This window comes from Phalaenopsis equestris, unplaced genomic scaffold (assembly GCF_001263595.1).
Source record: "Phalaenopsis equestris unplaced genomic scaffold, ASM126359v1 Scaffold001309, whole genome shotgun sequence".
NCBI lineage: Eukaryota > Viridiplantae > Streptophyta > Magnoliopsida > Asparagales > Orchidaceae > Phalaenopsis > Phalaenopsis equestris.
The window spans coordinates 210,390-224,766 of record NW_018165748.1 but is presented as its reverse complement, the minus strand read 5'-3'; the positions used below and the strand labels follow the sequence as shown (position 1 = coordinate 224,766).

General features: G+C 31.6%; 2 protein-coding genes across 2 annotated transcripts; one reads left to right on the top strand and one right to left on the bottom strand.

Moving 5' to 3' along the window:
* The first annotated feature begins 2,251 nt into the window (after positions 1 to 2,251).
* LOC110033933 lies at positions 2,252 to 3,065 on the top strand. The gene has a single exon (XM_020738111.1). The coding sequence runs from the start codon at positions 2,316 to 2,318 to the stop codon at positions 2,835 to 2,837; it is 522 nt and encodes a 173-aa protein (XP_020593770.1). The 5' UTR covers positions 2,252 to 2,315; the 3' UTR covers positions 2,838 to 3,065.
* Positions 3,066 to 7,863: 4,798 nt separating this feature from the next.
* Positions 7,864 to 10,005, bottom strand: LOC110033925 (peroxidase 4-like). Its single transcript, XM_020738104.1, has 4 exons — positions 9,796 to 10,005; positions 9,509 to 9,700; positions 8,467 to 8,632; positions 7,864 to 8,392 (listed from the first exon to the last, which is right to left on the bottom strand). Exons 1-4 carry the CDS (start codon positions 10,003 to 10,005, stop codon positions 8,007 to 8,009), a joined length of 954 nt encoding a protein of 317 aa, XP_020593763.1. The 3' UTR covers positions 7,864 to 8,006.
* Between the last annotated feature and the right edge of the window lie 4,372 nt (positions 10,006 to 14,377).

Here is a 14,377-nt window from a genome sequence, read left to right as displayed (position 1 = left end):
GCTTTAAGGGAACAAACTGGGTTGAGGAAAGCAGAGGGGTAATTAAAGTAAAAATCCTTCAAAACGCTTGACCGCGACACTCAGGGTGTCGGCCGCGGTCATATTATAAACATAAAAGGCGCTTTACGGGACACGGCCAGGACGCTCCAACCAAATGCCTACGCGGCGTTTTCAAAAAGCACAATCTGCGAATATTTACTACAATAAGTGGAAATAAATGTGAAGGTAGTAGAACATGAAAATACAAAATATTCTTAAAATTAAAGTTCAAATGTTAAGACATGAAAATACAAAATATTTATCACTTAAATATTTCAAATCACATCACAGAAGCACAGTTACCATTTGAGAAATAGATCAAGACATCATAGAAGCACATTTACCATTTTAGAAGCACACTTAATAACAATTCCAAGAATGTCATACACATTTTGGGCTATTCGACTAAAATAGGGGGAAGATTAGAAATATGTAAAGATGATTCTGAAGCTCAAATTTTCAATAATTAAACATATTTTCGTATTAAAATTTTCAACTGAAGTGATAAAATAGCAATGAAAACAGTTGATTGAATTTGAATGACATAGAAAATAAAATATAAATTAACGCTTATATGGCATTTAATTAAATTATATTTTCGTATATTTAAGAATATCACTATTACTTACTTTTAAAAATGAAGTACACCTTTTCAAGCTTAAGTCTAAACTTTAAAATTTACATACATAGCATGCAAATCTTTAATTTTACACAAAAGAATATCACTATTACTTACTTTTAAAAATGAAGTACCCCTTTTCAAGCTTAAGTCGATGACACTAAAGTGATATAAATGTAAATATGAAAGTTTAAGTGTTAGATGTGTAAATACATAAGAATTATATGGTATGCATGTAAATTTCTCATTTATTGCAGCATTATATTACACTATTCCTCGGTTTCTTCCTTCCATTTCCCCCCCCTCATTTACATCATTTCAAAAATAGCTTTGATTTAAGTGATTTATTATTCATTTAATTCCAATGTAATTTTAATATTTGCAGGCATTGCCCCAATACTAACTTTATAATTGATTTTGCCCTCAAATTATTATAAGTATACTGAGCTTGAACCCAATCTGTTAAAATATGCGAGGAATTAATTTTCACCTTTTTTAGAAAAATATATGAAAGATTTACAAATATACCACTTAGTTTCTATGTATTTACATATCTAAAAGCTAAACTTTAATTTGTAGATATATTTAAGGTTAGAATAGCGATATTTTGGCGTGATATGAAAATTTTGGGCAATATAAATATAAACAGTAAATTCTAGGCATTAGATAAGTAAATACATAAGAGATGTAAATGTATGATGGGAAGATTTACTTACATACCCCTTAATTCTATGTATTTACATATAGGCCAACTTGCTTTAAAATAGTGATATTTTGGATGTGAGATGAGAGATTTGATAGGTATAAATGTAAATAGTATAGGGGTTAGATATGTAAATACATAAAAATTGAGCGTTATGTATTGATGAATTAAAATTTAATTGAGATATGTTTTCATTATGACCCCCCAAAATATTTCCAATTAAGGTTAAACATGCCACGTAATACAGAGATGCATAACTCTTGGCTTAATTAGGATTTACTAAATTAAGCAATAGAGTAATAAATCATCGTAACCATTCCTCATGGCTCAACATCTTCATGATCCGCGCCATTCACTCAGTCAACGCCATCAGTTACGCACGCACTTGATTTGGGAGTCAATTTTGGACCCTTACCTAATTCATTAATTGAAGCATACCAAAACTAAACCATATCATATTCGATTTTAATTCTTCTTTCCATAATCTACAAATCTATGCCTAATCCACTCTCTACATATGATTGTTAACATTTAAGTTCAACTCTAACAATTTTGAATTTAATGAATATCACCTCCAAATAAACAAGCTAAGCTACAAGCTAGGGGCTAAAATTTTCGATTAAATTTTCTTTTTAACGAATTTCAAACCACCCCATGTCTACTTGAAATCAGATCATTAACAACTATAGTGCCGCTAAAATCATAAATTTAACAAATTTAACTTGAAAATCTTTAATTGCTCAAATATTGATTGGCCCAATTCGAGTCCATATTGAAATAAACGGAGATACAAATTTTTAGGTTTAGTGTAGTCATTCCTGAGCGCTGGGCAACCAGAAAAGGCAAGCTAAAGCCTAACTAATCCGGCATTCAATATATTATTCCGAAGGCCCCCCCTTACAACTCTCTCACCCACCCTTCCCTCTCCCTCACTCTAATTTCTCCTTTCCAGACATGTTCTCCTCCAGCAGCAGCAGTAACAGCAGCAGCGATGGCCGACAAGAGATGATCAACGACCACAAATTCTTCTCACGCCTTCTATCAAAAGAAATCTCCGCAAGCAATCCATCCTTCCGCGTCTACTACGGCGTGGCACCCGGCTCCGTTCCCTTCCTATGGGAATCCCAGCCCGGCACCCCCAAGCACACCGCAGCCGCCGCTCCTCCCCCCCCACTCGCCCCTCCTCCTTCCTACTACTTCAACTCATCCCCAAACTCCGTCAAGAAATCTCCCAGGCAGCGCAAACTCATCCACGCCGTCCTTCCCAGACTCTCCCTCCGTAAGCCTCACCCTGCGCAGAGACCGCCGTCGGTTTCGTCGTCATCGTCGTCCGGCCGTTCGTCGTGGGAGGAGGAGGAGAACTATGAGGCTCGGATGTCGCCAACTTCAACGCTGTGTTTCGGCGACCGGCTGGCGCTCAAGAAGGCGCTGATGTATATTGTCGGCCATGGGTTGGGCCACGGGTCATCGGATTAGTGTTAACAGGTTTCGGGTCAGCGCCTCTGCTACATCTTAATTTAGTTTTTGGAATAATTAGTATTAATTAATAATTAAGAAGTCAAGTGAGAGTGGAATAATGTGGAAAGATGTCTGCTGCAGTTGTGATCTGTATGTTACCATCAGTATGGTTTTCTGCTTCTTAATGAATAGTTGTTGATTGAAAACTTCTTTTTTTATTGATTATTATGCTAATAAAATGGTTTAGAAGGCACCAAAACCTTAATATTCTTGTCCTTTTTAAAATTAAATATGTCATAGTTGGTAGGTGCTTATTTTACATATCTATTTTATGCAGAATACTTTCGATAGCAGTTGATTAAACACTTTTTTTTATTAATTATATATGCAGTTTACGTGGAGAGATGATTAACTCAGTCTTAATCACATCTTAGAATTAAACTTAAGGACATTTACATTCATACCATTATTGGCATATGTGAGATCAACAAATCCTTCTTCTTGTTGCTGAACTTCTTCGTATAAATATTCTCTTTATTTCCTGAGTCTCTAGGGAGTCACATACAGAGTTAGAAAAGATCAAATCTTTGATCATTCCATCATACATAATAGAATTTTGAAAATTTCTGGATATATATATTACATAGAAAGCATCTCTTTTAAGTTATTCTAGAACAATTAAGAGATTCTCTAGAAGAAATAGTTTATGGTGACAACATGCTATTGGTTGTTGGTCCCGCTAATGGGGCCAAATCAATGCTTACTAAGAAGAAATATTAGAAAATCAATCTCATCCATCTCGTAAGGATCACCTTAATCATATCTAACAAGTAACGCCTAAAGTTTAATTTCTTACATGCATGTTATCTCATCTATGATAGAAAAGATGTACTTAACCTTTTAAAAATTAAAATAATAATATTTTTGGTGATACATGAAAGATTTATTTGATCGGTATAAATATAAACAGTCAAATTAATTAGGTGTTAGATATATAAATACATAGGAATTGGGCGGCATGCATGTAAATGCGCCCCTAAACTTAATTAATTGGTTCTATTTTAGGCCATGTAGCTAAAGTTGATTTGATTTTGCTCTTTGGAGACCGAGTTAAGTAAATTAACCTAATTGGTTCAAAGAAAAAAGTAAATGGGACACTTAAACTATTATGGGACCATTAACAATTGTTTAATTGCTAAGTTGATTAAATCGTTTAGCGTTTAAGTCATTTTTATTAGCTAAATTAGCTCTTAAGCTAATGTGTGCTAATGTGTTCTGTAAGGTGTTAGCTAGAGTACAAAATGTTAATTAAAACCAATTCGGTCAACTTAAGGAGTCTTAGGGGGTAGGCCAAGCACTTGTGAAAGGCGCTAAATTTAAGACTAATATGTCGGAGCTCAATCCTAAACAGTCAGATCGTATGGCTAATCAGAAAAGAGAATTTCAAATTTTAATTAATATTTCAATCTGGGTTGGATTCGAAGTTGGACCAATGACTTAAGAAATATTAAATTATTTTAATATAATTTAAATAACATAATAATAATGATTAAATATAATTATTTTTATTGATTCAATAAATAATATTTTAATTTAGGATTTAATTTAAAATGAGAGCGCATTAGAGCATATTAGAGAATAAAAATGAGAGAAAATGACAGCCTTTTCTTTTGTTTTAAGGGACATTCAGGTATACACCCTTCAATTTCTATGCATTTACATATCTAATAACTATACTTAAATTTTATATTTTTACCACTCAAATCTTTCATATCATTTCAAACATATCAATATTTTAATTTTTAAAATGTGAAATACACCTTCATGCATAGGTAAGATGACATATATGTAAAAAAAAAAGATGTTTTAGTGCACAAATACAAAGTAATTCAATGGTATGTATATAAATATTTTACATATTTCTCTCAACATTTCCAAAATAAGTAAAATGGCGTGCATTGGCAACAATTTTGACATATTTAGCATGAAAAAATTGAATAAAAACTTACAAACCTTTGTTTATTCATACAATCATCATCAAAATTAGATTCATTTTATAGCCGTACTATTGCTCATATATTAACTAATTGTCCATTAATTTGATTTTGTAAGTCCAATCAATACGGTTATCTTTGTTGATTGCAATTTATATAGTGTAAAATAAGAGAACATTATATTTTATATAATTAGAGTTTATTTATCTTTGAAATTAATGATGATAATTTGGAGTCTCTCCCGAGTTAGAGCCAAATTCGAGTCATGAGTCAAGTTGTGTAACGTTTGTTTGGCTGATTCAGAGCCAATTATGTATATTGATTTCAAGATGAGGGAAGCACTTGTCCAACTTTTATTAAACTAAATTAATAAAAAAATTTCTGGATTTAGAATAAAATCTCTCTGATTTTAGTATCTATTAGAGTGCTTGAAAAATATATTGTAAATTTTTTTAGCTAAAAATTAATAAAAGACTCATTTTGAGTCTCTAACCTTCGAATTTGAATAGTCTTAGCCATTCAAAAAAAAGTCATGAAAATTTATATCAAGACGAATGCATAGGGTGAAATTTTGCCCAATTTTATTTAATTTTTTTAATATGATTGTACATTTTAATATAGTCTTAATAATTTTGTCACTAAGAAAAAAAAAAAAAAAAGCTGCGGTTAGGAATATATATAGTGCTAGTTTTTATAGAGGTTTAGTTATGATATCATAAGCTAAATTAGGAGCAGTGAGAGGTCTTGGCTAAACCTCTACTACTACATCTCTCCAACGGCCTTTGAACAGTAAATGCTCGTCGCTTTCATTGTCCATGATCTTCTATAAGGTGAATGCATATTGTTGACAAACACCATCACACTCTGAAGTTCAATGCAAATCATTAACGTATGCCATCACTAATAAGGCTATTACAAGCAAATGAAACCAATACCGATGCTAACTACACAACAACAATAAAATCGATGCACGTCATCAATGTATGCCCTCACCTATAAGACGATGCATGACATTGACATATGTTGCCACTAATTTGACTGATGAAAATTATCAACACAAACTTTAACACTCTCCGACTCTATCAACTGCAGTCATGTTGATATCCGTGGTCTTTGATAGGGCTAAAGCATGATATCAACACCCAAATTAATTGGGCTTCTTGGCCACTTGACTCTTCATCTCAAAAAAGAAATGAAAAAAATTATCGCAAATAATATGTTGATGGAGATTCAAATGCCCTAAAATCCTCCAGCTTTTATAATTGAATGAATTTTGCATAACACATTAACGATTTTCCCATGTATGAGAAAGTTGAAGGGCCTTATTTATAACATATGGCAGACTCTAATAGGATAGTTTTAATTAGTTCAATTTCTATGATTTTTCCCTTGGTTATTTATAGTGTCTTTCCCAAGTTGTGTACCTGAAAATTCAACTTTGGGCATGGAGTAAGAGATTAATATCATAACGCTACATGAAGAACGAAAACACACACACAAATAAGTGATAAAATGCATCATAATTTTATATGAAAACTCAAAAAGAAAAAAAATCATGTGACTCGACTTAACCAGAATATTTTACTATATACTTAAAGTAAATAATTCTAATTTCTCTCTAACTTGAGAAGATGGGGCTACATAAATATGAATATCTTTCTATTATTACAACAAAAAATTATAAATAGTAAAATTATTTAAGTTATAGTTATGAGACAACATTAGGGAAAATAAGAGCGAGGTTATAATATTCACTGGACAATAGTTGGACCACAACAACTATTAGCTGTGGCCGGTGACGATCATTCCTTAAGTTTTTTCAATAGAGTTAACTTAGCTCTCAATTTTCTGCGCCTCCCTTAAATATCTTAAGAACCTCATAATTAAATGATGTTGATCTCATTGAATTTGTCTCATTCAATTATTTAATTTGATTGCGAGCATACAAATTTGGAGATCGTTGAACCATTAAATTAATGCTTCAAAGTTTCTAATTACACTTGTGGTGCTTGTTTTAAATCACTTTTGATGATGTTGTTAGGTTTGTGTCTAGGTTCCAGTCCCCTATCATGAGGGGATCTATTTAGGCAATCTCATCCTCCATAAGTACTGCATGAATCTGAATCATTCCCTCGAACGACCTATAGTGATTTCCTCGATCAAATTTAGTTTTATGAGTTTTTAAATTCATAATTAATTAAAATTAGGCTCATTAGATTCATCTTGTCGAGATGGCTGATTTGAATATAAACTTGTCATATTTGGATATCCATTCCCTTAAATTTTTTTTAAAGTTTTTTTTTTTATGCTTTTAGTTCTTGATTTGAGCTCAGTTTGACTCAGATCAGATTATTTTCTATTTGTTTGTTTGATCTTCTCCTTGAGACATTTAATTTGATCATAAACTGAAGTGTAACCGTTTCTAAATTAATTTTATTTTTGAAGCTTTTGGTCTAAATGCGTTGAGATTCATGTGAATCAATATCTTTTTTTCTAGCAACGTATCATGATTAGTGTTGCAAATGAAGAAAGTATTGCACTAATCTCAAAATACATTTAATAATTTAAAGAACACTAGAAATATAATTTTTATTCTCTAATGATATAGTAGGTGATAGATGTCAAATAAATAAATAAATAATAATAATAATAATTATAAAATGGTTCATATATATTAATATCGCCATGAGTCCTCACTTCAGCTTTATTTTGTAGCCTTATAAATTTTATAAAAATATTTTCTTCTTATAATTAAGAAATGATGTTAATAGAATCATTAAGTAGCATTGTGAACCATTCAAATACCCAAACACAATTAACAAATCATCAAAGTAAGAAGGCAACATGCATATTCCCTAAAAGTGCAATGCATGGATCGATATTCCTCCGAGTTAAGCCATATTTTAAGATGGCGCTTGGAAGCTCAGTCCAAAGCAAAGCCTACTTCTATATTAATTCTAAATAAAAGCCCATGAAAGAAGATAGCCCACTTTAGAACAAATGTGTTATAATTAAAACGAGTGTTATATTATTTTTCAAACTCAATAAAACACAAGCCCCACACAGAATAAATTAAAAAGGATGGCAGAATACAATTAAAGGACACGCACATAACTAACTAAAATCCATGTCACAAACACTCGTGTACGTACGATGTTTTTGTCATAATAGTCTACCAACGATGTCTAATTTACTAATTAATCTTCCTGCAATTCTTTCTTATCTCTCCTTGAGAACCAACCAGTGGTTTTATATTTGCCATGTTTGTAATAGCCGCAACAAAGTCACTCTCGAAGGAGTCATAGTTTCGGGCATAGAACTGAACTTGAGAGCTTGTAGAACCATTACTGAAGAGTTGTTGGTCGGAGTGAAGAAGCCCCCTTAGATTGATCAGATTCTTGTAGTAGTTGTTGTCAAAACTTGTTGGAGTCTGGAGATCTAATGGTGAAAGATTGTTGTCTCCGGAGCTTCGAGGGCAGCTGGATTTTCTCGCTGCTGCAAATGAAGAATCAATATTGTTCTCGTTGTAAATCCTCTTCCTGAAGCTGGTGCATCGTGCTGCTCCAATTGTGTGAGCCCCTGGTTTACAAGAATTAGGTTTAGTAGTTTGGAGAGAGAAAGAGAGATGTAGAGAGAGATGGAAAATGGCAGACCAGATAGGGCGACCATATCTCTGGTAGAAAGCCCCTGAGCCGCGAACTTGGAGATGAGGTTAGTAAGGCTGGATGTGGGTGGGGGAATATTATTATTAGCTCCGCTAAAGCTTGCAGTCCTTGAATCTCTCCTCCCCAACTTGACTCTCCAGTTTGGCCCTCCAAGCTGCACCTCAGCAACATCCGAAGCATTTGCTCAATATATTTAATTTTATTCTAATATTTATTATTTAATTAACATTACTAAAGAAAATGTTTTCGCAGCACTTTATATATATAGATTATTGCAGTGGTAAAAATCCTACTACTTTCGTCACAATGAATAGTGCTGCAATGGCTTTTAGCCGTGATGAATTTTATAGTGATTTTAAGTGTGATGGTATTTATGGTTTAACCGCTGCTAATTTCAAAAATAATGAATATATAATAGTTGTAATTGCAATTAAATAGACCACCTGAAACTTACTATTTATAAATCAACTATTCCCTTTCATCCATTTTTCAAATTTTTACTCAAATATCAAAGTAAGATCCCAGCCCCTACTTTTTATTTTTATCAAATTTTTAATAAGTTGATCGTGACATGCATAGATACATCATATCGATTATGTAGTTATAAAAATTAAATGAATGGTTAATTTATAAAGATCAATATTTCATATTATGACTACATAATTATCCTATATAATATGGTTGGTGGGGACTATACATTATATTTGTTTTGTACCCAAATTTCAATGTTATTGCACATTAAGAAGAAGAAGGGACGTAGGGTACTCCTTAATAAAAAAATGAAGATTTGTATACATACCAATCATTTCTCTATTTTTCCGTAGCTGCCATATAAACTTCAATTTTTAAGTCACATTTTCTGTACATAAAAGTCTGCATCTTATATGTAAAAATTAAAATAATAATATTTTTGATGTGATTATAAGAATTGAACGGTATAAATATAAATAAATAAATAATTAGTAGGAATTAGATATGTAAATTTATTAGAATCGAGTGTATGTATGTAAATTTTGATGGAAATACTTACAGTGCTGACTGAGTCTCTTGCAGTAATAACCAGGATATCAGCACAAGAAACAACTCCAGGGCAAGCTCTCTCCACCGCACTCTTAATCTTATCAATAACCTCAAACCCCCTCGCTGAATTCTTGTTCGGCTTCGCCTTCTTCTCTCCTCTGAAACCTCCATTATCGTCCAAAAGCAGCGACGCATCACAGCCCTGCAACAACATTAATATCATTTCAACATGCAGCGCCACTACTACAAAGAAAGTTGGGTGGTATGTGTGTATGTAAATGCCCCATGGGCATGAACCTGAACAAAGCAGTCATGGAAGAGGAGACGGAGAAGCGAAGCTCCCATGCGTTTCTCCTTCGATATTGCTTCCTCAACCACCGGCTTAATCGTGCTGAACAGATTTGGACAAGTTTTCGAATAGTAGTCTGTGGAGAGCTGTGCTGAGGAGCTGCTAAGGAAGATGAGCAGTAATATGAAGATTGAAGAAAGGTGGAAAATGGAAGCCATTTCTATTGCTGTTAATTGATGCAGAATTTGATGGTGTTATATATAGAGAGTTTTTTTAGTTAAAAAGAATGGATGGAACAGATGGCTTACGTACCTAATACTATTGATTAATCCTCATGTTTGTTTATTTAGTCGTTGGCATTCATATCAACGTATGACTTTTGCAGATAACTAAACTTACAATGTCAGTACCAGCCGGAAAAAGCTGGAGAAGAAGAGGAGAAGCTACAAAATTTACGATTTGATTATAGATTTATATAATATTTGATTATGTTGCAATCTTATTTTTTTCGATATTAGATTGTTCTTGTTTATAAAATCCAGCTACATTTTTTCCGGAAAACATTTTTTAGCTCACTAAATAGGCTATTTAAGGCTTATCAATTAAGTTGTTTGATACTGTTATTGATTATTCAACTTGATAAGAGCCATTCGGTTAGCTAACAAAATGAGCTTAAAAACCATTTCATCACATCCATAGTCTTAAATAAACTGAGCATGGTGACTACAACAGAGTTTGACAAATGAGCTCTTGCTCAGGCAAAGTCTCACTCAGCTTACCTCAGTTCATTTGCAACCCCTAATTGTAGACATTATTTAGCATATTTGTTTGTGATAATCTTATGCCGCCACCTATATTTTGGAATACATTAACTTATTTTTTTTTCTTTTGTTGGACTCTGTTGGTATTGAAAGTATTTTTATCAGTACAAGGAATGGGCACTCTTGCATTTGTACATTGGTAACGACAGGTGAGTCAGCGGCTATAATTGTAGACTAGCGGCAGCGATGATGACCAACGAGTTGCGGAACAGTGGTGTACAATAATTAGGGTTTGTTTGGGGCAACTGCAGCTTATTAATAAGTTGTTGATAAACAGCTGCATCAAGAATCTACTGATAAACAGTTGCTGAGAATAATCAAAATGGTTGTTTGATTTGTGCTATTGGAAAATAACTATTTTGCAACTGTTTTTTGACAAATAACCATCATGTCATTGTGCAATAATGTTGTTTGTAACAAAACTGTCGTATAAATATATTTAATACTTGATAAACAAAAAACATAATTCAAAACAATACAAAAAATAAGATATACACCAAACTTAACAGTGAGTAACATGATTATTAAAATAAGGAATTAGACTAGTAAAATAACATTTAACTAGACATAATTATTGTTAATCATTTAATCTACATTTTATTTAGAAATGTTTTAAAACCAGCTATTTTTTAGGCTGCGGGTTAAGAAAATTCATGAATAAATTTTTTTTTTTAAATCTTTCTTTCGTTAAAATAATGATTAAAACCTTTCGTCAAACAAACAGCAATCACATGGTTTTTGAAAATGTGACTTAGTACAGTTACGGCTAAAGATATTGTTGTTTTAGCGACCTTATTAAACAAAATTATAAACTACAAATTAAAATTTAGGCATATATTTTCAATAAATATTGATATTGCACATAAAATTTTGATGTAGCATTTACATACATACCATACATCGCATACCTAAGACCTAAAATCTTATATTTATATGCACAATACTTAAATCTTTAATCTACTATGATCTACTTTTTAATTTTAAAAAATAAGAGAAATATTTTCAAGCATGAATTTAAAAATGTAAATATGTGAAATTTAGATGATAGATATGTAAATACATAAGAACCGTGTGGTATGTGTGTAAATTTCCCAATTTTAATTATTATTTTTTATTTGTTCTAGCTGTGGGAGATCATATACTGTTTGCATGCTAGTTGACGCTACTAACGATCTTAAGTCAAAACCTGCCCATTATTATAGCAGTTTTAGGTGATGACCAGATAAAGGAAGAAAATCAGATAATGTATAAATACGTTAATCTATGCATCAAAAATACAAATATGATTTCCAAAGGTCAAAGAAAGAAACATAATCCTGCCCAGCCATTGCATATGTCTTGGTTGGAAGTTGTACCAAACCAATTAAATATTTATTGTGCTTTGAGATAAGCATATATATATAATATATATATATATATATATATATATGGAAGGAAATTTACATATATACATGCAGCATAAATTCTAATGTATTTATATATCTGACACCTAAAATTTGATATTTTTACTTATAACATTTTGTTGTTATAAATTTATGTATGGAAATATGTATTTTAAATTTAAAAAGTTAATAATAATGATGTTATGTAATTTTTAAATTTTAAGTGTTATAAATATAAATATGAAAGTACTTATGAGGTTAGATATGTAAATAGATCAGATTTAAATTGTGTGATATGTACGTAAATGCTTCTCACTTATGTATATTATTTGGACTGTCCATTCATCTGCAATCATTTAGAGCTTTCTTTATTATTATAGGAAGAGTAGTAGTGCATCAAATTACATTTAAAAAAAAAAAAAAAAACTAGAATCACAATTTCTTAAGGAGTTATGACTATGCGTCAATATAATTTTTTCTTAAAGCAAAAAATTAATTAATAAAAATAAAAAAATACAAAAAATATTAAATTTTTTGATATTAAAAGAACAGTTTAAAATACTTTGAGGATGAGTAATAGATAAGTAAATAAATAAAAGGTTCGAAGTAATATGAATTATTTATGGAAAAATCTCCTTCTGATTATTGATAGATTGTCTCGATGTAAGACAATACTAGCCACTGGAGGAGAAAAATGAGGACAAATTGTAGAATATTTTAGGTAGGAGAAGAAGATGACAAAAAAGAAAGAAGCAACTTTTTCATCAATCCTTTTTTCTGTGGAGCACTTTTTTGTACTGTGGGTACAGTATATAGTAACATATGTATATAGATTAGTCGAGTAGAGGCTGTTACATCCCCTCTTAAGTTGATGGTTTCGGTTGGAAGCATCAGCTTGACATTGAGTTGCTGAAATCGTGAATTGGAGAGAGCCTTCGTGAATATATGGATTAGCTGATCTTGAGTGGTAAAGTGATGAACGATGATGTAATTTTGTTGAACACAGTCACATATGAAGTGACAATTAACCTCAATATGTTTGGTTTTGGCGTGGAACACTTGGTTGTAGAAGAGCACTATAGAAGAGGTGTTACCACACTAGAGGATGGTCGGGTGAGGTTGGGGAATATCGAAGTCAGCCATTAGACATCAGAGCCAGATGATATATGTGGCTGCGGATGCACGGGCACAATATTCGACCTAAATGAATAGTAAAGGCACTTGAAGATTTTGAGGTAATCATAAGATGAGGGATGATGGTGAAGTAGTTCTTAAGGGCATTTTGAGGTGGTGGTTTTGGATGGTAGGTGGTTAATGAGGTATGATAAAGTGAGGAGAATATCTGTCAAAAATCGACCTTATACAACTCAAATACGGCAATAGATTATATAAAGTCAAGTGCACAACAGATTATTTAATCCAAAATTTATTTGAAAGTAGTTTTTTTTCTTCTAATTTTCATTACACAAAACAAATAAGTCACCGATAATAATATAAAAATAAAGTTAAAGATCATCATTATTTCATTTTTCTTATATACATCAATACTATTTACATCTAAAACATTTATATACATTGATCATGATCTTATAATAATCCTAACAAAACATATAGATTCATCATCATCATAAAATACATATATAAAATATACATATATCAGCAAGTACTAGCACTTCACCCACTGGATTCTTACCCTTTCTTGAAAACATGTAAAAGCCATAAGAGTAAGCGAACAACTCAATAAGTTACACAAAAACTACCATTGAAATTAATATATGAAAATAGAACAATATGTATGATTGTATTATAATTATATTATGTATGCTAAACAAGTAAACTGTAGGTCATTGAACATGAATATTTATATTATAAAAAGGTGCCCACAATTTAGTATCAAATTATAATAGTAGCAATAGAATAAAACATATCATCACACATATATTATACAAGCTAGGTGATCTAATAAATCATATTTGATGTTATTTTTGTACCAATAACATCAAAAAATTTATACAATATTATATTATATCATGTCAAGAAAAACTGTCATTATAGTCAACTAGGTGGCATAATACATGGGAGTCATCACCACCAGCCCATCAGTACTCATATCATATCATATTCACCCCTTATAACTCTCAACAGGTATCATGTTTACACCACTAACACATTTAAATGAAAGCTCATTAGCCTATCCTCTTGCACAAGGTATCATATCTCAATCAATCTAAATCATAGTAGCAAACATTTCGTGTATACACACATTCCACAATATCATAACATTTTCAAGAAAATATAATATACTCGACATCACAATGTATATGTAAAATATGCATGTAAAAAAAAGGTGATCCAAAGTATGCAATGATATATATATATATATATAT